The sequence below is a fragment of the Etheostoma cragini genome, chromosome 11 (assembly GCF_013103735.1).
Source record: "Etheostoma cragini isolate CJK2018 chromosome 11, CSU_Ecrag_1.0, whole genome shotgun sequence".
NCBI classification, from domain to species: Eukaryota; Metazoa; Chordata; class Actinopteri; order Perciformes; family Percidae; genus Etheostoma; species Etheostoma cragini.
Window position 1 is genome coordinate 10,407,924 of NC_048417.1, and position 25,679 is coordinate 10,433,602.

General features: G+C 38.8%; 1 protein-coding gene across 2 annotated transcripts; it reads left to right on the forward strand.

Annotated features, from left to right (window-relative positions):
- Window positions 1–1,344: 1,344 nt before the first annotated feature.
- On the forward strand, window positions 1,345–25,460 carry impg2a (interphotoreceptor matrix proteoglycan 2a). 2 transcript variants are annotated; one of them, XM_034886086.1, is made up of 22 exons: window positions 1,345–1,654; window positions 1,749–1,979; window positions 4,870–5,036; window positions 5,123–5,148; window positions 5,255–5,287; window positions 5,552–5,598; window positions 5,956–6,020; window positions 6,115–6,270; window positions 7,067–7,125; window positions 7,241–7,261; window positions 9,936–10,144; window positions 11,335–11,387; window positions 13,836–14,031; window positions 14,318–15,189; window positions 15,477–15,764; window positions 15,857–16,076; window positions 17,404–17,614; window positions 18,890–19,078; window positions 20,499–20,700; window positions 21,835–21,914; window positions 22,420–22,483; window positions 25,066–25,460. In XM_034886086.1, exons 1-21 carry the CDS (start codon window positions 1,576–1,578, stop codon window positions 22,460–22,462), a joined length of 3,447 nt encoding a protein of 1,148 aa, XP_034741977.1. In that variant the 5' UTR covers window positions 1,345–1,575; the 3' UTR covers window positions 22,463–22,483; window positions 25,066–25,460. The 2 variants fall into 2 exon arrangements, with proteins under 2 accessions (XP_034741977.1, XP_034741978.1); XM_034886087.1 differs by having other exon boundaries at window positions 5,959–6,020.
- Window positions 25,461–25,679: the final 219 nt, after the last annotated feature.

Genomic DNA, 25,679 nt, shown 5'->3' on the forward strand with positions numbered 1-25,679 from the left:
CATGATCTCATTGTACAGGATCAAGCTGACAGTTAAACATTGGTCATCCAACCGCTATGGCCACATATTTGGCTAAATGACTATTAAAAGGCATTTTTTTTTTTACCTTTGAAGCATTTTAGATACAGACATAAGTATTTTATTTATGCATGCTTACCCATACATAGAAAGACTTATAAAACGATGTTTAACTGCACCTGTGCAATTTTGGTTATTTTTTCTATCTCGGGTTTAAAAATTTCAGCTGTGGAAGCACTGATTACGCTATCTTGCAATGTCAGTCCACCACTTTGATCCAGACGAATATATCTCAACTCTGGGATTGATTTCCATTTAATTTTGTACAGATGTTCCTGGTCACCAGAAGCTTTTAATGATTTTGGTTATCCTTTAAATTATTTTTTACCTAGCACTCCATAAGGTCAACATTTCAATTTGTTCAGTACTTTTGGTTGGGTCATGACCAAAACCTGTAAAAGTAATGACATCAACAAATGTACATTATAATGACATTTTAACATTGACATTGTGAGCTTGTTAAAGCAATTGTGAGCTTACTTAACCTTACCTAAGTTTGTTAGCCCTTATGACTTGCTCTATTCTTCGACTCGACTTAAAGATAGCTAGAGGTTGATTTCCCTTTTTAAAACGGGATTAACCCCCTAAGATGTACAGTTTGGGGTTAAAGGTCAACTCCAGAATAAGCCGATACTGTACATACATACTAAAATGATTTCAGTTGCTGCTCTTTAGCTCAACACCTCAGCTGCTAGACCAACCTGACACAAAACACTGGATTTGTGGGTGAGGTGGGGGGATTTCTAAAAAAAACTCAATTATTTGTAAGGAACTTCTTTCTACATTAGATCTGAGATGATTCAATTAACTAGTCAGATCTTCGATTTCTTCTGTCATACGATCCTTTGCTTCTTTTATGTAGAGCAGCAGACGCATGTCTGCATTTATGATCGCCAAAGGCTGGATGTGTTTAATGTAATTTGCTTTATTGGGTAGCAGTTCAGGGGACTGTCCTTCATCTGGGGGACTGGGATTAAGCTGTTTTAATTTTTTCTGCTGATTTCAGAACAATAAAATCCCAATTCATCTCCTTGCAACAATCAGTAAAGTATGATATCCGCAAGATTTAGTGCATCTATCTGCTTGCTGTTGATTCTGTGGCCTTTGTTACCTCCTCCACATATCTTCCACAGTAAGCACCCTCTCTTCCCGGTTTTGCTCCAGTAACTTCTTGGCGAGCTCTTCTAAAAGGCTTAGAGTAAACGGGATTAGAGAGCATTAAAAAATCCCCCTCTCTCCAAGAGCCATCTGCTAATCTACCTGAGCCAGAAGCTGTCCTCTCAACACCGTGGGACACACCTTCCTTCAGCTAAGGAGGAAAGCAGAAAACCAGCATGTCACAGAGTTGCTAAATGATTTCTGTACGGGCTTCTGTTACTTTTTCCGCGTCTGGAGACTTCTGAACTATGCAAACTTGTAAGAAGCTGTTGAGAGGAAACACATATTTACTTGATCCTTTTCCAAGTCCACGGATTTAAACACAATCACGGATTTAACATGAGCCTCGTATCTCGGAGATGTGTTTTCTACTGTGTTGTATTTAGTTTTGTGGTCATATTTTTTAACATAAGGGCAGGTATGTATTATACTTAACTTTAAATCTTTTTGCATACTACTGAACCAAAGAAGAGTCAAACATTAAATCTTAAATGTGTTTTTTTTTACCCCAGATGCAACACTGGAGGGTTCCTCTATGGGTTACCTGAGCTTGCCATATACTCAGCAGCCTTTGGTGTTTCCGCGGGTCATTCGTGTATCTGATGTCAAGGTATCTGATGAAGGCCACGCAGTTAACTCTCGACGGAAACGGAACATCCTTTTCCAAAGTGGAGTCAAACTCTGTGCGCAAGACACTGCCCAGCAAGTAGTTGCAAACCACCTAAACTACTTTTATCTCAGAGGTAAGATGTACAGTTGTGTTCAGAATAACAGCAGTGTGTTTTAAAAATATGTGAATATGCTCAAAATCCTTAGAATAGCTTTTAATTCAATAATATCAACGCATTGGGAACACTCAACATTCAATTCCAAATCAAACCAAGACCAAAATTTATCAAGTTTGTGTTATACCTTCACAGAAAGTGAAGAAAAAATGAATATTAGGCTGTTAGTAGAAATGGTAGTACTTGCATTTTTCTTTACAAACTCAAACGTTTACTGTATGAACTGCAAAATGTCTCAAGGGTTTGCTTTACTTTAAATCACTGCACTAATATTTAGTTGCATAACCATTATTTCTGAAAACTGCTTCACATCTGTGTTGCACGGAGTCCAACCAACTTCTGGCACCTGTGAACAGGTGTTCCATCCCAGGGCGATTGAACTACATTCCACAATTTCTCTGCATTACTGGGTTCTGCCTCAGAAACAGTATTTGTGATGTCACCCCACAAGTGTTCTATGGTATTGAGGTCCGGAGATTGGGCTGGCCACTCCATAGCATCTTGTTCATCTGGAACCAAGACTTTGCTCACTTACTGTGTGTTTTGGGTCACTGTTTTGTTGAAAGACCAATTTCAAAAGACATATCCTCTTCAGGATAAGACAACATGACCTCTTTAAGTATTTTGATGTATTGAAACTGATCCATGATCTCTGGTATGCAATAAACAGGCCCAACACCATATGAGAAATATCCCCATAACATGATTTTTGCACCACCATGCTTTACTGTCTTCACAGTATGCTGTGGCTTGAATTCAGTGCATGGGGGACGTCGGATTTTGCACCATTTCTCCTTTGGTCAGTCAGTGTGTCCTTTGACACATTTCAGCAACTCTTTTTCTGCAATGGCACTTTGCGGGTTCTTCTAGCTGATAGCTTTGCTTCACATAGCCTTCTTCTGATCGTAACAGTACTTACAGGCAACTTTAAGTCTTCTTAGATTTTCCTGGAGCTGATCATTGGTTGAAGCTTTGCCATTTTGGCTGTTCTTCAATCCATTCCAATGGTAGTTGACCTTTTACCCACATCGTTCAGGCTTTGGATGCCATTTCAAGGCATTTGAAATCATTTTGGCTGAACAGCATATACGTTTCTGCACTTCTTTACATGTTTTCCCCTCTCACTCAACTATTTAATCAAAGTCTGCTGTTCCTTAGAGCAATGTCTGGAACGACCCATTTTGCTGTGTTTTTCAGTGTTAAATGCACTATAACCAGCATGCACAACATTTACTTCCTTCCTTCTTTAAATATGGGCCATAATTGAAACCTGTTTCATCACTGAATCAATCACCTCATTAATTGAACGCAACACTGATATTATTTTAAACATGCCCCTTTCATTTACAGATTGAGTTACACAGAATGAGCAGCATGCATGTCATGACTGTTGGGTCTGTTGGTTTTCTGTGACTGAAGACTTACTAGTAAATTATTTGCCATGTAGAAATATCACTTCTTACAAATATGATTCATTCTAATGATAAATTGAATTCATTTGGGCGTTTCACAAACTCAAAGATTTAGGATGTTAGTGAGGTTGGACTGCTATTACTGAACACAACTGTAGATTCAGAACAGATCACTGTATGCTGATGGATATTTACATTGTTGTCATTGGGTTGGATAAAGGCTGAGGAAACAACAAATGGCAGGAAGTGTTGTCAGCAACAACAGCTAACTTTTGGCATTTTGTGAGCGTTTGTCCCTACTGCCCATCCCCAAGTAATTAAAATTGTTAATCTTTGCTATGTTTACAACAAGAGATCCACCTGGGTCAAGCAGAAGAATGTGGGTAGACAATATTTGGGACACAAGTTGGAATTAAGCCTTACGAGATTTACATTCAAACAGACTTTGGTCATTTCACAGCGTCAGTTTTATGCCCCAACCGATGCGCCCTTGAGGGACATCACTGGAATCATCCATCCATCCATCTTCGACCGCTTATCCGGTATCGGGTCGCGGGGGCAGCAGCTCCAGCAGGGGACCCCAAACTTCCCAACACTGGAATCAATTTATCAAAATATCAAATTCTGCATAGCTCCTTCTGGAATCACAAAAGTGTGTGTGTGTGTGTGTACATGTATATATATAAAAGCAAATACTGTTTGTAATGAAACAGTTCTGGTATAGCAGCAGAAACTTCAGAGGTGGATGTCTCAAACTCTGGACACATCAAACCAAAGCAGTGTGCATGGCTGGATACCAGGGGTGAAATATAATTAAATACTTTTACTTAAGTACTGTACTGTAGTACAATTGTGAGGTACTCATTCTTAAGTATTCCCACTATATACTACTTTATACTTCTACTTAACTACATTTCAGGGAGAAATGTATTTTTTACTCCACCACATACAGTACATGTGCATGTCCACATACACATATATTCCACATATTTAGTTACTTTGTGTTGCTTTGTATTATTTACATACAAAACTTTTAAAACATAAAATCTGGTGCATTGAAATATTGTTTTATACAATACTTCACGTTAGTTCTAACTCGACCAAAAATGGACGTAATAATTAACCAATAAGAGAATATATAAATACCCTTGTGTGGCTCATTTTTCTTTATACTAAGTACTAACTTATTTTTCATATTTTAAGTTTTAGCTTTGCTTTAATACTTAAGTACAATTACTTCCTGCTTATAATATAAAGATCTACATTTTTTTTTTTATGCATTAATGATGATTGTATTCCCCTCCTAATGAGCAAACAGAGTGCTCTTTGTTGCGGAGAAGAAGAAGTGTCAGCCTAACCAAAATAATTTAAAAAACATAACTATGGAACAAGTTCTGCAAGCTTGTGTTTCAAGTGTCTTTCTCTGGTCTGTTTAGTGTGCCAGGAGACCATATGGGAGGCTTTCAAGATATTTTGGGACCGCCTCCCAGAGCAAGAAGAGTACCAAAGCTGGATGAGCCAATGCCAGGAGGGCACAGTCACAGCACAATATATTGGCAGCTACTTTAGCCAATCAGAGGAGCATCAAGCACTGGTTAAAAAGGTTAGTGGAAAACTAATGTTTTAATAAAAATGTTGGTGTGAGCAGTGCCTAATGTAATAATGTCTCTGCTTTGTGTCTATTTCTAGAGAATGTCACTGCCAGGTTTAAAAAGGTAAAAGAAACATCTTTTCTAACTCCCCTTTTTTAATCATGCATATATTGATCTCATCATTAAGTCTGTGTTTTGTAAATGCGTCTTTTCTTCCCACTATCTGAAGTGAGCCCACCAGGTCCTGGCAACAAATCTGCAGGTAAGGTTATCAAGGCTCTTCAACCTTACCTGTTCATATTTCCACTCGTCAGTTACTACACATGTTCGTTTGTGTTTGATTTGTTTCCTGCTATTAAAAAAAGACTAAATAATGTCAATGTTATCTTTAAAACTAAGAAAGAGGGAAAGCACATATACAGATGGCATTATATGTCAATTGTTATATGGCAGTGTGCGTTTTTATGCTTATGTCTATTATGTATAATGATTTCCGCAATGTTCTACAATCTTCTACTGTTTACAGCTCACCAACACCAACAGCCCCGAAAGCTATTGAAGCTCCTGAGTTAGGTCAGTGTCACTGCAAGCTGTGGTGCATCATGGTGTCTCTACTGTTAAAAATAAACATCCTGACATATCTGCATCTGTTCACAAGCAATATTGTTTTAGTTTCAGACTATTATTGTGTGTTTTCAAGTTCATATTGCTACAATATTTCTAGCTTTCTATGCAAGTTAGTGACTCTTCCGGTGTGTGTTTAGTGAGTGAGCTTGGCTAGTAGGCCTAAGATTTTGAGTATTCGGGCTTAGGGTTGTCTAATCCATACAGCCATCAGGAATCACATCACCCACTTAAAGATTAACCTCACATTTACTTGAAATAAACCAACAGTCCCTTTTTTTTGCACACACAAACTCAACCACCCAGAAGACAAAGCAAAAGGAGAGGTGGAGGAGGCAGCCACTCTTGTCCCAGAGGTGGAGGAGAGTCCGGTGAGTGTACAAACAGATTGTTTACTGATTCATAATGTTTTACTAATGTGCATACTTAATTTGTATATTACTGTATCTCTTTCTCATGATACAGCTGGACAATGACATTGCCATGCAGCGTCCCACCCCCGCTCTGCTGGAGCAGGTGGTGGAGCTGAGCATCCTCTTGACAGGAATGAGGTTCAACGAAAACCTCAACGATCCAGCCAGCCTTCAGCACCAAACACTCAGCAGACAGCTTGTTGAAAAGGTTTGTCTCTGGCTCCACATCCTTCTGTCTGTCTCTCTTTATGACTCCCCTTAGTGCTACTGGATCTTGGCTCCAGACTGGACTCGTAATATCACCTGGTTTATGGTCTGATGGATGCATTGTTAGTTTGAATAATCCACACTTTAACAACAGCAGTGGTTAAACCCAAACCACAATACAGTGTTATGACTTGTCTTGGGAAATGATAAAGCTTTGCATATGAGCACATCTAAACAGGTACTCTACCTTTTGAAGCAACAGCAGTGGATTTTCAGGAACTTAGAGAGTTCTATAAATTTGTTGGTGCTTTTCCCTGACCTGTATTTTTCCTTGGTGGAGACCTGCTAAACACATAAAATCCCACACACTGCGAAAACACATTCTCATGTGCCTTGAACAGATTATAAGTGTGAGTGGAGCAGAGGATAGGGTAGTACATGAATGTAGAGGAGGTATTTAAGGAAAAGCCAGGAGACAAAAGGCCCAGGAGACCTTTTTTTGTGTCCTCTTTCTCTGTCAGATTAAATAAACTAGGTCAGTGTATATATGGAATGTTTTTTTCTTAGGCCTTATAGACCAATAAAAAAAGTGGACCACAGTGCAGTAGTCTCCCGTGGATAATTTTCTGGACCACACCACACAGACTCCAGACCTTTTAGCTGCTCTGAACAGATTAAGCCCTTTTGGAACAATGAATCTGATTTATTTTGCTAAGCAAGTTCATTGTAACCCCCTATCAAAATAAGAAACCTCCGGGGGGTTGTTTATGAGGCTTGGATCATTTCTGTGCTTGCAGATAGAGGACGCTCTGGAGGGGCTTCCTGGATTTAAGAGCGTGTCTGTGCTGGACTTCAGGTCAGTCTCTCTGCTATAGTTTAATCCTCTGAACAAAAGAACTGTCCTCACAGTATGACCAAAATTACTTCAACTTGTAACATTAACTGCATTTCTCTCTCCTTATTTTCTGTAGGCCCCAGAAAGACACCAAGGGGTGAGTCATCAGTGCCTGTGGTAGTTTGACCTTAAATATTCTTCTATTTAAGCCCACAGATCCCTATCAACCATTTGCTAGCTAGCTAGATCTGTGATCTAGTGTGTTTGGCGTCACTTTCATCTCCCACTGTATTTACCTCTGACCGTAGGCATGTGTTAAGGTCTGTCAGTTGTCTGTGTTAATGCGCTTAGTGTGGTCACTCACATGTTAACTGGGATCAGGATGGGTCCATCCAAGTGAGCAGGTGCTCTTCTATAGAGAAGATTATCAGGGCTTTACGAATTCACCAATCAGCCTCTAGTAGACGGATGTAAAAGAAGAGGATTGGAGTGAAAGGTGTGTGTGTGTCTCAGTGGAGTGAACGTAATCATTAAGTTGGTGGGTGTGAATGTTTTTCTTGCTATTGTACTACCAGTAGTGGAAAAAGTATTCAGATCCTTGACTTGAGTATAAGTAGCAATTCAGTGTAAAAATACTCTATAACAAGTAAAAATCTTGAAATAAAAGTTGGACATTTTGGGAAATACCCTTCTCACCTTTGTACAGTGAATGTAAGGCTGCAGCCGGTTATCTTAGTTTAGCATAAAGACTAGAAACAGGGAATCAGCAAACCTGGTTCTGTTCTCCTTTATAGCCTTTCAATGTTGTAGCTGGTCAAGGTGGAGCCATTTTGACCAACTTTATGTGTTATGGGCTTTTTTGTTTTGGCCCTTTTTTTGTCAAAAACAACAGAACAGCAACATCATGGCCAGGCATCACAACATCCACAGTATCCATAGCAAACATGTTGTATTATAGATTTTGGACAGGGGGTCTTTACATAGCACTTCATGGTTTGCATAATGTGTCATGATTGTCAAAGCGGACAGTAAAAGGAATTTACACTGGGCAGTTTAACCTTAACAATTTGTCATATTTTACAATTAAGTACAGCGCTTAGTTACAATCCACCCCTGTATTCTACAGTTAAAATAAAAGAGATTTTAATGTACTGCTCTTTTTGTTGTTAACCATACTTTATGGTCAACTAAATGACCATTATTGTGCAAACATATGTAAACTGAAGAAAAATAATTAAACCTTCCCACAGTGTTAATCCTGCATGTTGTTGCTAACTGCAGATCACAGGGTGCAGCAGGAGCAGAGTTCTGTCTGACTGCCTCTGTGTATGTGTGAAGCTAAAGAGGGAAAAAATTGGATCTCCTTCTACATGCGGCCGAGTACGGGCCGACACGTGCTAAGCTGTCCGCCAGAAACCCAACAAAGTAGGTCAGAGTGGAGGACTCCCAGCAGTCAAATGAAGGATGATATATTGGATTTTTCCAGGGTCTGGACTCTCTTGTGCGGTTTCCATGTTTATTATCATGATATTGATCATTCTGCTGACTCGACTGTTTTGGGGCCCATACAGTCGAGCTCCTGCATTCCAAGCAAGAGTAAATCACTCAAGTCATCAGTCATCTGTGATCGCTTAACAACTCTTTAACAGGTTTGACATTGAGTCACACTAATGCCTGAGTGATTTTCATCCGCTTAGACAATATTTTATACTTTTCTATTGTAAAGGTTTCTATAATAGAAATGTTAAGTAGTGTTTAGGTACATTTTAGGTTTATTGATTTTCTCACCACTTTTGGATTAGAAAAATGAATTATTATAATATATATAATTATTATTATTATATTAGGTGGGCAAGGCACTCAAATCTTTTATTCCTCTTCTGCACAGTGGCCACAAGCAGAAGACACAGATAGAAAAAGAGTAATCAATGCTGATGTGATAAAAACAAATTAGAGCAGGGTAATATGCTTGAATACCACAATATTAGTAAGAATTGACATTAAAAGTTTACTCTTTACCTTGGACACAGACAAAACAATCTCACTGCAAGGCCCCTAGTAGCTTTCGGGAAAGATAAGACGTATCTTTTGAACTTATTTAATGCTTATGTGTTTTCACAATTATGTACCTACAGTAAATCTTGATATCCAGTGTATGCAAAATATCAGCAAAATAATGTAAATGATGAAATAATGATGCTTTAATGCATTCCACTGTTTAATTGCTTTACATCAAAGAAAACTGTTCCCACATATAACAAAACCTTGATAACCATATTTAATTTGGATACAATTTGCTTGAGATTGTTAATTTGGGCAGCAGAATTTGTAAACCAATAACACGATATCATTACACTCAGTGGCCACTTTGTTTACGTATACTTGTAAAATCGAAACAGCTCTTCCATAAATTCTACCAAACTACAAAGATAATAATGTTCCGCTTTTGTTAATTTAACTATATGTTTATTGTTTATTATTTGCAGTGGTGTAACTGGACTGCATTATATTATATTGTTATTCATGGTTTGCCCCTTCTATTTACAAAAGTAATTATAAACACATTTGCGTATAATGCAGTCCAGTAGAAAATCAACCCTAACAACCCTAACATATAGTGGAATTAACCCCTCTCTAACAGTGTCAACAAGAAATAAACATTAGAATCTTCCTAAATGTAGAATGTGTGTAAGATTTGTTGTATTGCATTGCACTGGATGCTATACAGTGTACCTAATAAAGAGGCACTAAATATACGATAATATTGAAATATTGCCTAGCCCTATTCAGTATGTGGGCTGGATGTAACTACTACATATTGCTGTCTTCAGGCTGGATTGTGTGGTGGTGGACTTTGCTGTCACAGTGGTGGTGGATGGAGCAGGCGTGAGCACTGAGCAACTGGACTACCTGACCTTGCAGTCAAACCGGGTGGAGAATTCATACCGTGAGGTCATGGAGCTCCCTACGGTGGTCTACACCATCAACGAGGTCAAAAACGTCATCACTGTCACCCTGCATAACAACGAGCTAGAGAATGGTGAGACGATGGCCATTGCACGATAGCTTATATTCCCTGCACTGTAACAGAACACACACATGCCACCATTATAGCTTATTTAATTGACATGGCAGTGAAGTCGCTGGGAACACATTGGCAGCGGTAGTGCATGCAGTGCAGGGCACACCTCCAAACGTCATTTCAAATAGAGACACATTAGACCCAGCACTGATATTACAACATACGCTACACCACTTGAGAAAACATTCCAGGGTTTTAATAGTCTCATCTGTTTCTTATTTGTCTGTTCTTTCTTTTAAAGAGGACAGAGACATATGTATAAGAACTTTCAGCTCAAAAGTGGGCCATTTTTAATGAACAAAAAACAGAGTCATCAGTTATAGAAACTGTATTTATGCAGTGCGACACCTAAATCCCTGTCATTAAGTGGACTGCAAAAGAGAGTTGAGCAAAACAAGATTTTTGAAATCTGAGTCCTTAGGTTTCTTTTGCTTTAGTTTAGTCCTTTATTTTGGATTTACACTTAATGGATCTTACAGTTACAGTACTTTACCAGACTCATGAAGGACAGTATATCAACAAAAAGGAAAAAGAAATTGATGCAGCAGAAGTGTGTAAAACACAGACTTAAATGTTCACGAAGAGGAGATATAAAGCAATGCATCTGTTAAATTTGGCCAGTCAGTAAGCAGGTTTGCTACTTCCTACTTCTGACTAGGATCCTTCCTCAGAAATGTGAAGAAAGTGAATGATGTGCTAATGTCTATAGCCTCTTTGTATCCTGTATGGTTTTCCCTGCTCATGTTTTGGAGACAATGGGTGTCATTAGTTTACTGTGTTAGTGAGCTCCCCTGGAGATGCGTGCCATCTGATGCTTACGTTAATTATAGGCTTGGACATGTGACATGATGCCTAAACATACTCATATGGCTGACAGATGTGGCTGCGGAACTTAAAGGCACAGCTTGGCTTTGTTTTTACTGTTTTGGTGGTGATTTAGTAATAGCCTTGGCCCCACATTTGCTGATTGAGCACTGATTTGGAGGAAATTTAACTCTGAAGGTAATGCTGTCATAATGAAGGCTGTCAGTGTTGAAATGGTATCAATTAAAAGGGATTCTGCAGACTCCTGCAGGCATGATATTTTAGCTATCTTGCACATTTTAATTTTGTGTGTCGGTTTGTATTAATATTTGTTTCCCCTGCAGGTTCCAAAGTGTCTGAGGTCCCTGAGTCTGTCAACGCTGCGGACGGAGCCGTGGTGAGTTAACAAGTTACTTCCACTCCTATCATGACAACAATCTCTCTCTGGGCTATCCAGCTGTTTTAGCTCCACAAAGATCAATCACTAAAGCTCACTTTTGTTCAACGAAGCTTGATGGTTGTAGTATGACTGATGTTGCAATAACCTGTTACTGGCTTATGATGTTGTTTAGAACCACACCAGTGCAGGTAGGGGATGAGCTCACCAGCAAGGATGAAGTGAGGCTTTGAGGATTAGTTTGGCTCTTGCTATAATAATCCACTGCTATTCTGGGGCAAAAGCTACAGTCCACCACTGCGAGTAAAGAGGAGAAACAGCACATATGAGTTTGTTAAGAGTTAAGTAATACCATCTTAATTCTGTCTTCATTTGTGTCGTCTTGTGGTGGACTTTGCGCTTTGATGGTAATTAGAGTTTGGGTTTCACTAAATGTGTCTGGTGGTTCACTTTATAGCACAGCTTGCCAAGGGATTAAGTTGACTTATTGTATGAGTTGGGAGAGGTTGGCAAACTTCCCATCAGTAATTGATTCACAGGCAAGAATGCAGAGCTACTGTGACACTGAAGCACGTCTGTACCCTGGTTTGGATTTGGTTTTTTTCAAACGTTCTTTGAGTTGATATTAGAAGTACGTAGCCTGAAGTGTGCTACCACAATAATTGGTACAGGTCAGCCAATACATGAATCAAAAGGTATGATGCATTTGTTAATTAAATGTCCATGTATATGATTCATTAATAAACTCAAAGTAATAAGAGGCTGCCCCCAAAGTTCACCTCTATCACCACTTTTGTTCATACTAGCTATTGGACCACTAGTAATAGCACTTAGATCTAGTAGGCAAATACAGGGGATTACAGTTGGCAACAGAGATCATAGAACAGCTCTTTTGCTCATGATGTAATTTTATCCTTGAAACAAACTAGAGCACTAGATCTAATCGGCCTGTTTGGTAGTATCCCCGGACATAAAGTAAATGCCAGTACTTATTGACTTTCAGCTCTCATCTAATTTTACAAATTTGGGCATCAAAATAACACCTCATTGAGAAACTATAGCAGCAAGAAACAATGAAGAAATAATTAACTCAGTACATTCATATTTAGAAAAGTGGATGCTCTTACCTATATCTATGATTAAGTATATTCAGTATTATGAACAATTACCTGAAGTCATGTATTTATTTCAAAATATCTTGAGGAAATTTACATAAAAATAAGAAATGTCCTTGAATCTGATTATCTCTGCAATATCTTTCATTTCATACTGTGGGGCTGAAATGTCCAAATCTTTATTGGAACTGTTTAGTAACACAGTTGAGAACTACAATGTTCTGTTCTTCTTCTAGAAAGGCTCTGTCTTGGATGGACATAGAGTCAGGCTCCTTTAAGGTACCATTGCATTGGTACCAGTATTCAGCCAAGCTTAAATACTTAAGAACACATACTGCTCATCCTATAGTTCTTAATATGGTAATTTATGTTATAAGGTAAAAGAATAAATGTCCATAATGGACTCTCTGTCACAATTCTTGCTAAATATTGAAGATGCAATGAAACATTTATAAAAAAATCTTTTTTAAATAAATAAATAAAATAAACAAAGGAAATCTGGTGCAAAGCTACAGTATGCAACAAGCTAAATACACTTCCTATAATGTTTTAGGATAGCAGATTGCCTTTAAGGTTTTTACACGAAGCAACTGAAAAACTATAAAGACAGTAGCTATAAGAAACTATCAAAGAGATATAAAAAGATATATCAAAGTGGAAGATCAACATAAATGGGAAGTGCAACATGGTCAGTAAGCAAGTAAACATACATATAAAGTCCCAAGAGTAAAACTAAGAAGAGTGAAATACATTGACCAACAGTTATTCATCAGTCACTAAGAATGTTGCACTAGCAAAATATTAGCCACCGACAGCTAGTAGCTTGTAGAGGCTAGCTTGGTTATTAGTAAGTGGATCATAGAAAAACTAACCTCTACTTAATCAACAATTCCAAAACAGCAGTAATGAAAAAGCGTACTTACAGATAGTGCTCCAGTAAGGAGAGTAGATAAAAGATGCTTACGGTATTAGTATTTATTTGGTCACAGATCTTACAAAATGGTGGATAAAATATCAGTTAACCAGAGTGCACTTCTTCTTGTTAATAGATATTTTTCTCTACTGTGGGCACTCATTGAAAAAATTTACATATAAAGAACTAACTTCAAACTAATTTAGTCGTGTTGTCAGTGCACTGTGACATCACTGCTGGGTGTGGCTAGACTTCTGACAAAGTAGACCGGAAAACTGCTTTTTAGGCTGTCATTAAACTATTCTTTAAATGATAAAATAATAATATATATATATTTTTTGGCCAATCAAGACTTCTGTGGCATTTCACACTCTAGAGAGTGTCAAAAGGTTTAGATAATAAAGCCTGTTTGTCATGCAGGTTAATGCTGTTGATGAGCTACCAGAGGTCCCGATCTCGGAAGAGGACACCAAGGATGTCAACAAAGATGATGTCCTGCCTGTGCCCTCTGAAACCAACACAGTGACAAGCATAGAACATTATGTTGTTGTTCTGGAGGAGAGTGCAGTTGGGTCTCCTGCTCTTGTCCTGACCACTAGATCACCTGAGGCTGACGGTGAGTGTTTATCCTGCAATGCATCCCCTTATGTACCTCTACCTTTTCTGTTATTTTTTTTTCCCTTTTTGTGATACTTGCAGTCTTGCACTTACAACTGCTTTATGTTTGCAGTGAAATTGCTTCTCAGGAAATGGATGGATGATTTTCTGTACCTCTCAAATCTCACTATGTCGATCTTTAATTAAATGTTTTGTCTGGTTTGCCTCTGGGCTCTGGAAAAAGATTTCTTTAAAAACACTAGCGGAGATTGAGTTGAGTTTTTTTCTTGTCTTTGCTTTTCTAGTCATTGAGGAGGAGGGTCTGCTACTGTGGAACACTGTGCAGACTCCTGTTGTGGAAAAAAAAACACCAGCGGAGCTCCCAGCTGAGCTTCCCTCACCTGAGCTGCCAAAGGGCATCACACTGCCTGCACCACCGGTGGAGGTCGAGGCCTCTGGTTTAGGCACAGAAGACCTGGAGCTCTTGCTCCAACCATCTATATCCACAGAAGAAGAAAAAGAAGTGTCTTTTGGCTCAGAAGATGGGCTGATAACAGAAGAAGTCAACATAAATGCAGGTGCCACCTCTAAAGCTGAAACAGAGGAAGTTGAGGTCGGGGCAGTGGGAGAAGAACCTACTACTTCAACTCTGGAAGAAGAGCATCTGGATGAGGTTATTGTGAATAAGACGGAGATTCAAGAGGGCCTCAAGTTCTTCACAATTGCATCTGAGACTATAGAAAAAGAAGGCCCGCCTGCCCCAGTCTCACCTACTGTGGCTGTAGATTTAGCAAGTAAAGAATCAGAGCTGAAGACAGGAGAAACTGATCTGCTTCCTGTTGGCAAAGACTTGGAGGACACAGAAGAGGAGTTCACAGATGTTCCATCTGTAGATGAGGAAGTTAACCCCGAACAGCCTGTGGAAGACACAGACATTAATGGTCTTGAAGCAGGTGGCATAGAGGAAGCAACAGAGAGCGAGGGACAAGCTCCACCTGTAGAGGTAGAGGGCCCAGTAGCTCCAGAGATCTCAACAGGAGATATTACAGACGATGAGATCTTACTGGTCAACATGAGACCTGCCCAACCGACTGCCCTGTCTCCAGAACGGGAGTCACCTTTCACCCGTATCTCTGATGTTGCTCAGTCTGATATCATCATCCCATCACTGGTTGAGGTAAAACAAAATAATTGAATTAAAAACGTGACAGAGTATCACGGAATACACATTTTCTTGTTTTTGAATTTGAAGAAATCATGTCTTGCTTTTCCTTGTAATGTTTAAACTTTTAGTTTTTTGTGTAAGGATACCTAAACTTGAATGATACTGCAGCTAAAGTGCCTATTTTTCCATTTTCAAATGAGGATACAAGGTTTTTTGTTCAAATCTGCGGAAAGAGCATCTTAGCTCTAAAGTAAACGTACCCTAGTTAGAAATACAAAGTCTTCTTATTTACTCCCCAGATCCAGACTGCTAACGAAGGATTGAATGATGCCACCATCGGAGATCAGGACTATGATGTGATCCATTATGGTTATGGTTTGATTAACCACACAGAGGAGGGCAGCACTAGCTTTCCGTTTGGTGTGACACACGGCACAGAGCAAGTCAATATCGCCATGCCTGTGAACCCGGGACGAGCACTGATGGTGTTCTTCAGCTTGAGGGTGACCAACATGATCTTCTCAGATGATCTCTTTAACAAAAGTTCCCCAGAATACAAAGCTTTGGAGCAACGCTTCATAGAGCTGGTAAACCTCTCGCATTTACTTTTCTTGTGGTTATCATTAGTCCCACTGTTGTGTTGTAACATCAAACTGTACATTTTTCAATCTTTTGCCAGCTCGTGCCCTACCTGCAGTCCAACCTGAGTAACTTTGAGAACCTGGAGATCCTGAACTTTAGGAATGGCAGCATTGTGGTAAACAGTCGGATGAAATTTGGCAAACCTGTGCCACAAACCGTCACCAACACTGTCTATCTGATCCTGGAGGACTTCTGTAACACAGCCTACCAGACCATGAACTTGGCAATTGATAAGTACTCACTGGATGTTGAGTCAGGTAGGTTCTCACTGAAATACACTGTAGTGTTTTCAGGAGTGCTTTGATCAAGATAACTGTGATAGCATCAGTTATTTAAATTGTTTATCAGATGTTTATTGAAGAAAATATGCTTCTTTGCTTTCTTGCAGTGAGTTAGATTAGAGGATTAATGCCACTCTCATGTCTGTGTAGTAAATATGTAGCTGAAGCCAGCAGACGGTTATCTCAGTTTAGCATAACAACTAGAAACAGGAAAAATCAGCTAGCATAGCTCATTGATATCCACTGGCCAGAACCTGTAAAGTTCAAGAGGAATTTACTGTACTGGTTCAAGAAGTAGTCACGCGCATAACTCCCTGTAAAACAGCAATGTTTTTATGTACGAAGATATAAAATGTTAATTAGTGATCCATAGAGGTGGTAATCGGCTGGGTCCAGCTTCATATTGAAAGTGCATATATATTCTTGAGAGTGGCTTCAATTTTCTCATCTAACTTTCAGCAAGAAAGAGTTTTCCCAAAATGTTGAACTATTCTCATAATGGGTGTGATACTTCTCTAAGACAGTATTGAAAAATGGGCTGTGTAAAAAGGCCTGGGAAAGCAGATGTTGAATCTATGTTGAATCCTTGACACTTTTTGATCTCAATAGGTGATGGTCATGGCACAGCTGGGTTGAGATAATCAGGGCTTCCCTGAACAGCAGCCAAGTTGACACATGTCATTAACTGCACTTTGACCTACTGATAACTACAAGCAGCTCTGCTTTTACACATTGTGGGAATTATTTTGCACTAAACTTTATTTTAAAAATGTGGTTCTACCATAGAACCAGCGTGTCGTTTTCTGTGCTCTTTTTAAAAAAATGTCCTTGTTGTATCAAACTCCAGGCTTCTGTTTATGAGAACATCAGTCAGCTTGTAATCGTCCGTTTGTAATATCAGTCATTAAGGCTTGTGTTAAGATCATGCCTGAACTATCATAATCTGTCTTAGTCATAGCCAGCACACAATGCTGGATCCCAGCATACATTAGGGCTACATTAAAAAGGGAGGAAGAATGTTCTATGCATGTGTCTGTATGTCCATTTTTTCTTTTTTAATATTGATAATCTTGTGTGTTTTAAAAGGCTATTACTTTTTGGAGTTTGTTAATTTTGCATTTTATTTTCAGTGTTATTTAAAAGAATAGTTCAATATTTTGGAAGTAGGCTCAATTGCTTTCTTGCAGTAAGTTGGATATAAGAGCGATGACACTATCATGTCTGAGAGCTGCTTGTTACAGTTTATCTATATGTGTATGTATATATATATAAAAAGTCACACTCCTGTTACTTCCATTTCCAGGTGACAAGGCCGACCCCTGTAAGTTCCAGGCGTGTAACGAGTATGCAGAGTGTAAGGTGAACAAGTGGTCGGGGGAGGCGGAGTGTGTCTGTAATGCTGGCTACTTTAGTGTGGACAGCCTGCCCTGTCAGAGTATCTGTGAGCTGCAGTCTGACTTTTGCCTTAATGACGGCAAGTGTGACATCATCCCTGGCAAGGGAGCCATCTGCAGGTGGGTGGGAATTAGGGGAAGTGATCTGCATGCGTGTGTGTGTGTGTGTGTGTGGGGAAAGAGTGTCTGAGTTTGCCGGTTAACAAGGCCCGTGCTTCATCACAGAAACAGCTTTTCAACAGTTTATGCAGTAGGCCTGATACTTATCTTCTAGATGGCTGGATATTGATTGTGTGGGGATGAATATCAAGTGTATTCCAAACATTTGTTCCAAAGCACATTTTTTATTTTCCTCCTCATTCTTAGGATGTAAAAATGGGCACTAGCCTAAATAATTATAATGATGTCATAACCAACTACATCTTAGTTGGCTACAAATAGCAATTAACTATCTTCAAACATTTTTATTGTCTAGCCAAATCAAGATTTTGAGTCAACACTTGGCAGTGTATTATGTTAGTTTAATTGTGCCCTGTGGCACTAAATGTACTGTAAGTAAATGAAAACAATGAGTACCATATGGGGAGGCGCACTTACTAAGATTTATTTAAAACTGTCATCCATTTTTTAGCTCCAGGATGCACATTATAACATTTTGTTTGGTGAAATATTGGTCATTATATTGTTTAATTTGTTTTATTACCTAAAAAAAAATCAAAGACTTACTTGTAAACAATTCTTGTGTGTGTGTGTGTGTGTGTTTGTGTGTGTGTGTGTGTGTGTGTGTGTGTGTGTGTTTGTGTGTGTGTGTGTGTGTGTGTGTGTTTCTGTGTTTCTGTGTCTGTGTCCAAACACACATTTGCATGAGTCAATGTGTGTAATAACATGACGTCATTGAAGTGCCAATCCTTCAGATTTGTGACTGAAATGTCCTCAGGCTCTGTTGAAACTGTTGTATGTGGTGCACTTTAAAATGAATGACTATGAACAGAAAAATGGGAGGATTTGTATCAAAATGAGTGCCAACCTATGTTTCACACCCTCTACCACATCATAAAACATGCAGGCAGCTCCAGATGCTGCTGGATTGTTGTTTACTTCACACTGTCCAACCAAAAGTACTATTGATCCATGGAGACAGGGAACAAACGTTTGAAGGGTTATTTTATTTCAAAACAAGGCATTAATGATTTAATGTCACATACAGATAATTATACATACATTACAATTGGTCTTATTAATTATGTCAAAACAAAATACAGGAATTGAGGATTTAGTCATTCATTTTTACATTCTTTGATCATTCAACAGTGATGGGTAAATCTTTCTTCTGGAATCAGTCTTTTGTTTTTAGAGTCAAAAATAGAACTGACATATGTTTGCTGGTCACCTCAGGTGTCGCGTCGGGGAGAACTGGTGGTACAGAGGAGAGCACTGTGAGGAGTACGTATCTGAGCCACTGGTGGTTGGCATAGCAATTGCCTCTGTAGCTGGATTCCTACTGGTGGCCTCCGGTGTAATTTTCTTCCTCGCCAGGACATTACGGGATCAGTATGACAAGGATGAGTCAGAGGACCCCCTACGGTGAGGAAAAGCACTCCATATGGCCAAACCTTTCATCAGCCATCCACAAGTTAGATCTAGCATTTAATCCATGCCATTCTCACATTGTCTCTTCATAGTTTTTGGATTTAGATTTACATGTTTAGTTATCAGTGAGTGACACAGTTCATTGTGCTCACATAAGAAAATCCCTTCTTTTAACTTCTTAAACTCTGGACAACCTACTTACTTTATGTTGTGTGGCCAAGCTTAGTTTAAACCTACAGATCTACTGTGTTTTAATTTTTAATGGAGATCTAAGATGTTTCCAAAGAAAACAAATATGTCCAGCTGAATTTACAATCTGTGCACAAAAACAATGCGCAACAGACCAAGAATATTTCTGTTGGATGTAAAGATGCATCCAAATGAAGTTGTATCCAACAAAACAAACATGTAGCCCTGGGTTTGAATAGATGTTAAGTTATGGAACAAACAGAAATAGAATATATATATATAAATGTAAATATGTGATCCTGACTCTCATATACATAATAATACAGAATATATCCTATATACAGTACATTTAATAGGCTACACCACATTGCCTAGTAAAATGAACAGTATATGGTGGAATTAACCAGTCAGAATCTTTTTTTTATCAGCAAAAGCTGTTAAGTCTATTCTAGAAAATAAACAAACAAACCAAACTTTTCTGTCGGATAGGGAACAGAAACACTTCAATTTAGTGTGTTTGAAGTTTTCTCTCCTCCCTGTAATCCTTTCAAGATTAAAGAAGCCTGGTTACTTTCCTGAGGGGACAGAGTAAGCTGAGACATCCCATGACTGTATCCTCAGTTAGATAGCCAAAATTATCCAACGCACCATCCCTTTACTCCTCGAGGCTTACAGCAGCAGGGCCACCCCTCTCTCTCTCTTTGCCTGGGTGTTTCTTTCCTCCTGTCCTGCTTTGATCCTTCCTTTTTTTTTTTTTGGAGATGATACACAAAGTAGGCTATCTGTTCACAATCTATCTATGTGTCAGTGTTATTTGCCCTCAACATCTCCTTCCAGGCAATGCGGCAATGGTTATGTTTAGGGTTAAGGTTAGAGCTAGCTAGACGTTGGTGGCAAAAAAACACCATTGAGCATACTTGTCTGTGTGTGTTACATGATTCCCAGAGCAGCCAGTGGATATTAGAAACACTGTGTTAACCTAAGCCAGTTAACTGATCAAGGATAGTGCTAATATATTTCCAAAAAGCCTTTATAACCTAATACAATAGGCCTTCTGATAGCTTGAAAATTAAAAGGACTTATCCAAGGTTAATAAAGGTTAATCACCACTAAAGTTTTATTCACCGCAGCTCAATTATCTTTTCTGGCTTCCCAGATGATTCGTAGCTTTGTTCATTATCGTGCATCCACATTGTGACAGATTTTTTTATGTGTTGCTCTGCAGGCGAGCAGAGAGTATACCGTCTCTGGAGAGGGCGACCAAGTACAACCCCATGTATGAGAGTGAGGCCACTACAGGCTACAGCCACTACTACCGGCGCTATCCTGAAGCTCCCGTGTACAGCAGTGCCAGCGCTGAGGCCTCCACTGACTTCAGCAGTGAGGAGATTCGACACATCTATGAGAACAGTGAACTGACCAAGGAGGTGTGTATGTGTGTGTGTGTGTGTGTGTGTGTGTGTGTGTATTTAAGAGATGTCTTAGCCCCATGATGATACTGTTGTTTACTATCTAGTGAAATTTTGTCCAGCAGTCATGCTAAGTTGCTGCAGCATAAATACTGGTTAGTTATTACAGCTGTACTGTTTGATCGGGTAAACTGACATTTAAAATAGGTAATCACAGGAAAACAAGTGAGGTGACCATAGTGAAGAAATACTCTGTTAAAACCCTGCATTCAAAACTTTGCTTAAGTAAAAGTAAAAAGCATTACCATAAAAATATAAAGTAGTAAAAGTACTCATCATGCAGAATGGTTCATCTCAGAATCATTTATTATATATTTCCGAAAAACACAAGCCAGCATTTTAACATTTGTGCATTCTGAAAACCATTTTGGAAAAGCCCAGTTTTTGGTGGAGAAAAACAAATATTTTAGTTTGGATACACTTGAACCAGCCTATTTTATATACACGACATTCCTCTTCCGGGATTGCTCTGGTGCCGCTTGAAATTCTGACGGATGTCCCTCATTTAGACCAGATGTCCGTTACTTTGAGCTGTCTTTGTCTCGGATTTTTAAACTTTGGCTATGGTTACTGCTCCTCAGATCTCTGTAAGGTAAATCGAGACAGCTAGCTTGACCATCTGTCAAATCTGAGTTTTTGTTGCACGACCAAAACAACATTTAAACTTACGTCCACCAAAGCAAGTTCCTTCTCAAGGCTATTTTTGCAGAGGCGTCGTTGCTCTGTACGTCACTTATAGCTACCCAAGCCGATTGTGATTGGTTTAAAGAAATGCCAATAAACCAGAGCAGAGCTTTTTTTTTTCATCACAGTGCTGTGTGGACTTGCCAGACCCTCCTCCGCAGCGCTGTGGAGGAAGGTCTGGCAATGCGAGACTAGAACCAGCCTGATACCAACGTACTCTGGGTGCCTTTCGTTTCACACACAAAAATCCATACTTTTGAACAGAATTTCAGGCGGATGTGCCTTGCCGTTAAATAGAAAAGTCATTGGTGAGTTTAAAATGTCACGTTTTGACATCCTGTTCAGTTTACTGTTTATCTGCCTCGGATGTAATTTTCCCTCTCTGACTGATGCCATGTGTTTCTGTAGGAAATCCAAGACAGGATACGCATTATTGAGCTCTACGCGAAGGACCGGCAGTTTGCAGACTTTGTACGGCATCATCAAACGTGAGTGCTTCTCTTGTTTTTCCTTTTATTCTGCAATGAGATAAACACATGGACCGAACAAACCAGGGTACAAGGAAAAGGGGAAGTGAATTTGAGATACAGGAGTCTGGTCAAGATTGTGCTGAAAAAAGGATTAGTTTGTTAGTTGAGAGCTGGAGGACGACGTAGAGTTCAAGCCATGCCAAGCCAGTGTGGAAACAGATTTATCATTCTTAAATCTCCACCAATCAGGCCTGGAGCTGATACAATGAGACAGAAACCATTTGGAGACAGACATTCCTTCGTCTGCCAGCAGTCTGGCAGTAGCAGTGTGTCTGTGTGTAAAGTGGTTGTTTTTAAGTTGTAACTGGCTGTATACCACTGCTCTGTGTGCCATATAGAGATGCTTTATGCCATATAAACCGGAGTTAGGTTGTGGCTACTTGTTTCTGCAGTAAACAAATGTAACCAATTTACCTAGAAAGATGACATCTAATGTTTTTATGTGTTTGTATATGTGCTGTAGTGTTGTGGATATCCGCAGAGAGAGCTCCTCTGCACACACATGAAACTCTCCTGTGAACAACAAGGTATTTTTTAATTATTATGTAAAGACTGTGTAGAAGGTTCTTAATTTCAAGAGTCCTCTCAAGATCTGTGTCAAAAATATCAGCTGATCAACAGTTGTTGGGATGAAAATACAAACATAGTTTAAGGGTACTACCGTTTTTTCAACCTGGAGCCTTTTTTCTAATGTTTAAGCAACTGATGGGAACAACAATCTTTGAAATTGTTCCAGAATTAGACAAGATCGCTGCAGTCAGCAGCAACAAAACAAGCTACAGTGTAAGTAAATAGGTCAATTGGCCAGCTTGTATTTACGTTCTCAAAAGTGTCTGACAACATTTTAGAAGGGATTTCTAAGGAGGTCGACCTGTCTGTTAAAGAGTGAGATCCTTTTTTGAAACATTAAAACATCGACAGAATTGCATTTGGTAAAGCCACCAGACTACATTTAAATAAACAGTAATTTTAGCATTGTAAAACACACTTCATTTAAAGTTGACAGAAACTAAAAAAACTACTGAGACGTTGCATCACAACTTTTCCAACGTGATGGTTGGAAAAGTCTCCAACCATTTCCAACCATCACAACTCTAGTTTTGGTTAAAATAAAAACACATAGTTTACAGATTTACGTGTGAAAATGTGTTGGCTCCGTTATTTTTTTGTGGCGTCTGGTTGCTTTAGCGCTTGCAACCTCAGAGCTGTTTCTGTTTAAACAGAAAGGTCTTAAAGAGGTTTTAAAAAGGCCTATCTCTGTAGGGATCTTTTTCATAATGTTGTCAGACGTTTAGAATGACAATCCGAGCTATCAAATGACTTTTAGTGGACCAAATTAACAATGCACAATTGCCCCATAGAGTTACATTGCAGCCCGGTCTTTGGCTGCCGGTTATAGTGTTCACGGTTAATAATAAACCAGTTTTAAGGATAGTTGTTTCCACCAGTCACTTACACACAAAAAAATGAATAGGGTCCAGATTAAAAAAAAAAAAATGAAATTATCCTTTAATGTGGAAGTATGTATAATGAAATTAGAAGAAGTTAATAGGACCTCTCAATATACAGTATATACACAGTTGTGTTCAAAATAATAGCAGTCCAACATCACTAACCTCATAAATCATAGTTTTTGGTAGTGATATTTCTACATGCAAAAATTTACTAGTAAGTGTTGTAGAGTCATAGAAAACCAACAGACCCAACAGTCATGACATGCATGCTGCTCATTCTGTGTAATTGAATCTGTAATTGAAAGGGACATTTTCAAAATAATAACAGTGTTGTGTTCAATTAGTGAGGTGATTGATTCTGTGAAGAATCAGGTGTCAATTATGGCCCATATTTAAGGAAGCAAATGTTGTGCATTCTGGTTATAGTGCTTTTCACACTGAAATACTCAGCAAAATGGCAAAGCCTCAACCAATGATCAGCTCCAGGAAAATCAAAGAAGACTTAAAGTTACCTGTGAGTACTGTTACGATCAGAAGAAGGCTATGTGAAGCAAAGCTATCAGCTAGAAGGCCCCGCAAAGTCCCATTGCAGAAAAAAAGACATTCAATTCAATTTCAATTCAATTTTGTTTAAAGTATCAATTCATGCAAAGAGTAATCTCAAGATAATTTACAGATAGAGTAGGTCTAGACCACACTAGACCAAATAATTTACAAGGACCCAACAGTTCTAGTAGTTCCCTCCAGAGCAAGCAACAGTGCGAAAGTGGCGAGGAAAAACTCCCTTTTAGGAAGAAACCTAGGACAGACCCAGGATCTTGGTAGGTGATGTCTGACGGGCTGGTTGGGGTTGAAATGGAGAGTGGCAATAACAGTCACAGTAAAAGATAATGGAACAGTGACAAAAAAAGAATTACTGAATAGGTTGAAATTGGCCAAAGGGCACATTGAATGACCAAAGGAGAAATGGCGCAAAATTATTCTTTTTTGGGTTTAGGAGCCACAGACAGTTTGTCCGACGTCGCCCATGCACTGAATTCAAGTCACAGTACACTGTGAAGACAGTAAAGTATGGTGGTGCAAAAATTATGTAGACCTCAATCCCATAGAGCACTTGTTGGGTGACATCAAAAATGCTGTTTCTGAGGCAAAACCCAGTAATGCAGAGGAATTGTGGAATTTAGTTCAACACAAAGACATATTACAAAACAACACAAAATTGATCAATTTTGGTCATGTTTTGATTTGGAATTGAATCTGCAGTGTTCCCAATGCATTGATATCATGGAATTTAAAGCTATTCTAAGGACTTGGAGCATTATTCACTGCTATTTTTTTCTGAAAGCAACTGTGTGGGTGTGTATATACTGTATATACGTGTTTATAAATATATATATTTATATATATATATGAATATATACATATGTGTTTGAATAATATATGTGTGTATATATATATGTGTGTGTGTGTGTGTGTGTGTGTCTATAAATATATATATAGTATATAAGCAATATAATGGGAAACAGACTCATTAGCTTTCAAAAACCTTCAAAAACACAGGATTTAGAAATGTAGTGTAGACTGTATATTGATATGTGTGATGTTTACAAAAAGGTGGACCATGCATACTGACACACTTTTTTCCTGCTGAACAAAAACATGTCTCTATGTTAAGTGAAGCTCCCTGTCAAGACTGCACTTCCTTCATCATGACACTCAGAACACTGCTCTTGAATTCTGGACCAACGACCCCTCTGTGTCTCTGCGTATGTCTCTGAAGTGTTGACTGTTCTTCCTCCTTCCTTTGTGCCTTCTCTTGACTGGGTGAGCTGGTTGTTACATGAAGTGTTTACGGCTCATCTACTTGGACGTCTCCCTTTTGGGGAAAACTGGACTGCATCCTATTACTTGAAATGTTTATCACATTACTGTCACAAAGTAGTCCTTTTCTTTAGTGGAATGATCGGTTTTGTTTTGTCATATCATATCTGCCCATTCTTAAAGGGAAGAAATACAATATGTGAATACGTATATATAGTGTTACTGTTAGGATGTTTTAGTCAATGGTGCTATCTTGATTCATAATGTAGTGGTCTACAATGACCCATTATTAAAATTTAAAAGGGACACCAATGGATCAACTCTGTATACAATACTGTACATTAAAGAAATAGTTCAACAATTTTTGTAAATATGCATATTCCCTGTCTAAGACTTTTATGAGACGATCCATAAAACTCTCATATCTGACCGTTAAATATAAAGGTAC

Coding starts and splice junctions, on each gene's coding strand:
- impg2a (XM_034886086.1), top strand. CDS start 1,576: ATGAGCCTCGTATCTCGGAGATGTGTTTTCTACTGTGTTGTATTTAGT. Junction 5,288..5,551: donor TCCTGGCAACAAATCTGCAG/GTAAGGTTATCA, acceptor TACTGTTTACAG/CTCACCAACACCAACAGCCC. Junction 5,599..5,955: donor TATTGAAGCTCCTGAGTTAG/GTCAGTGTCACT, acceptor TCAACCACCCAG/AAGACAAAGCAAAAGGAGAG.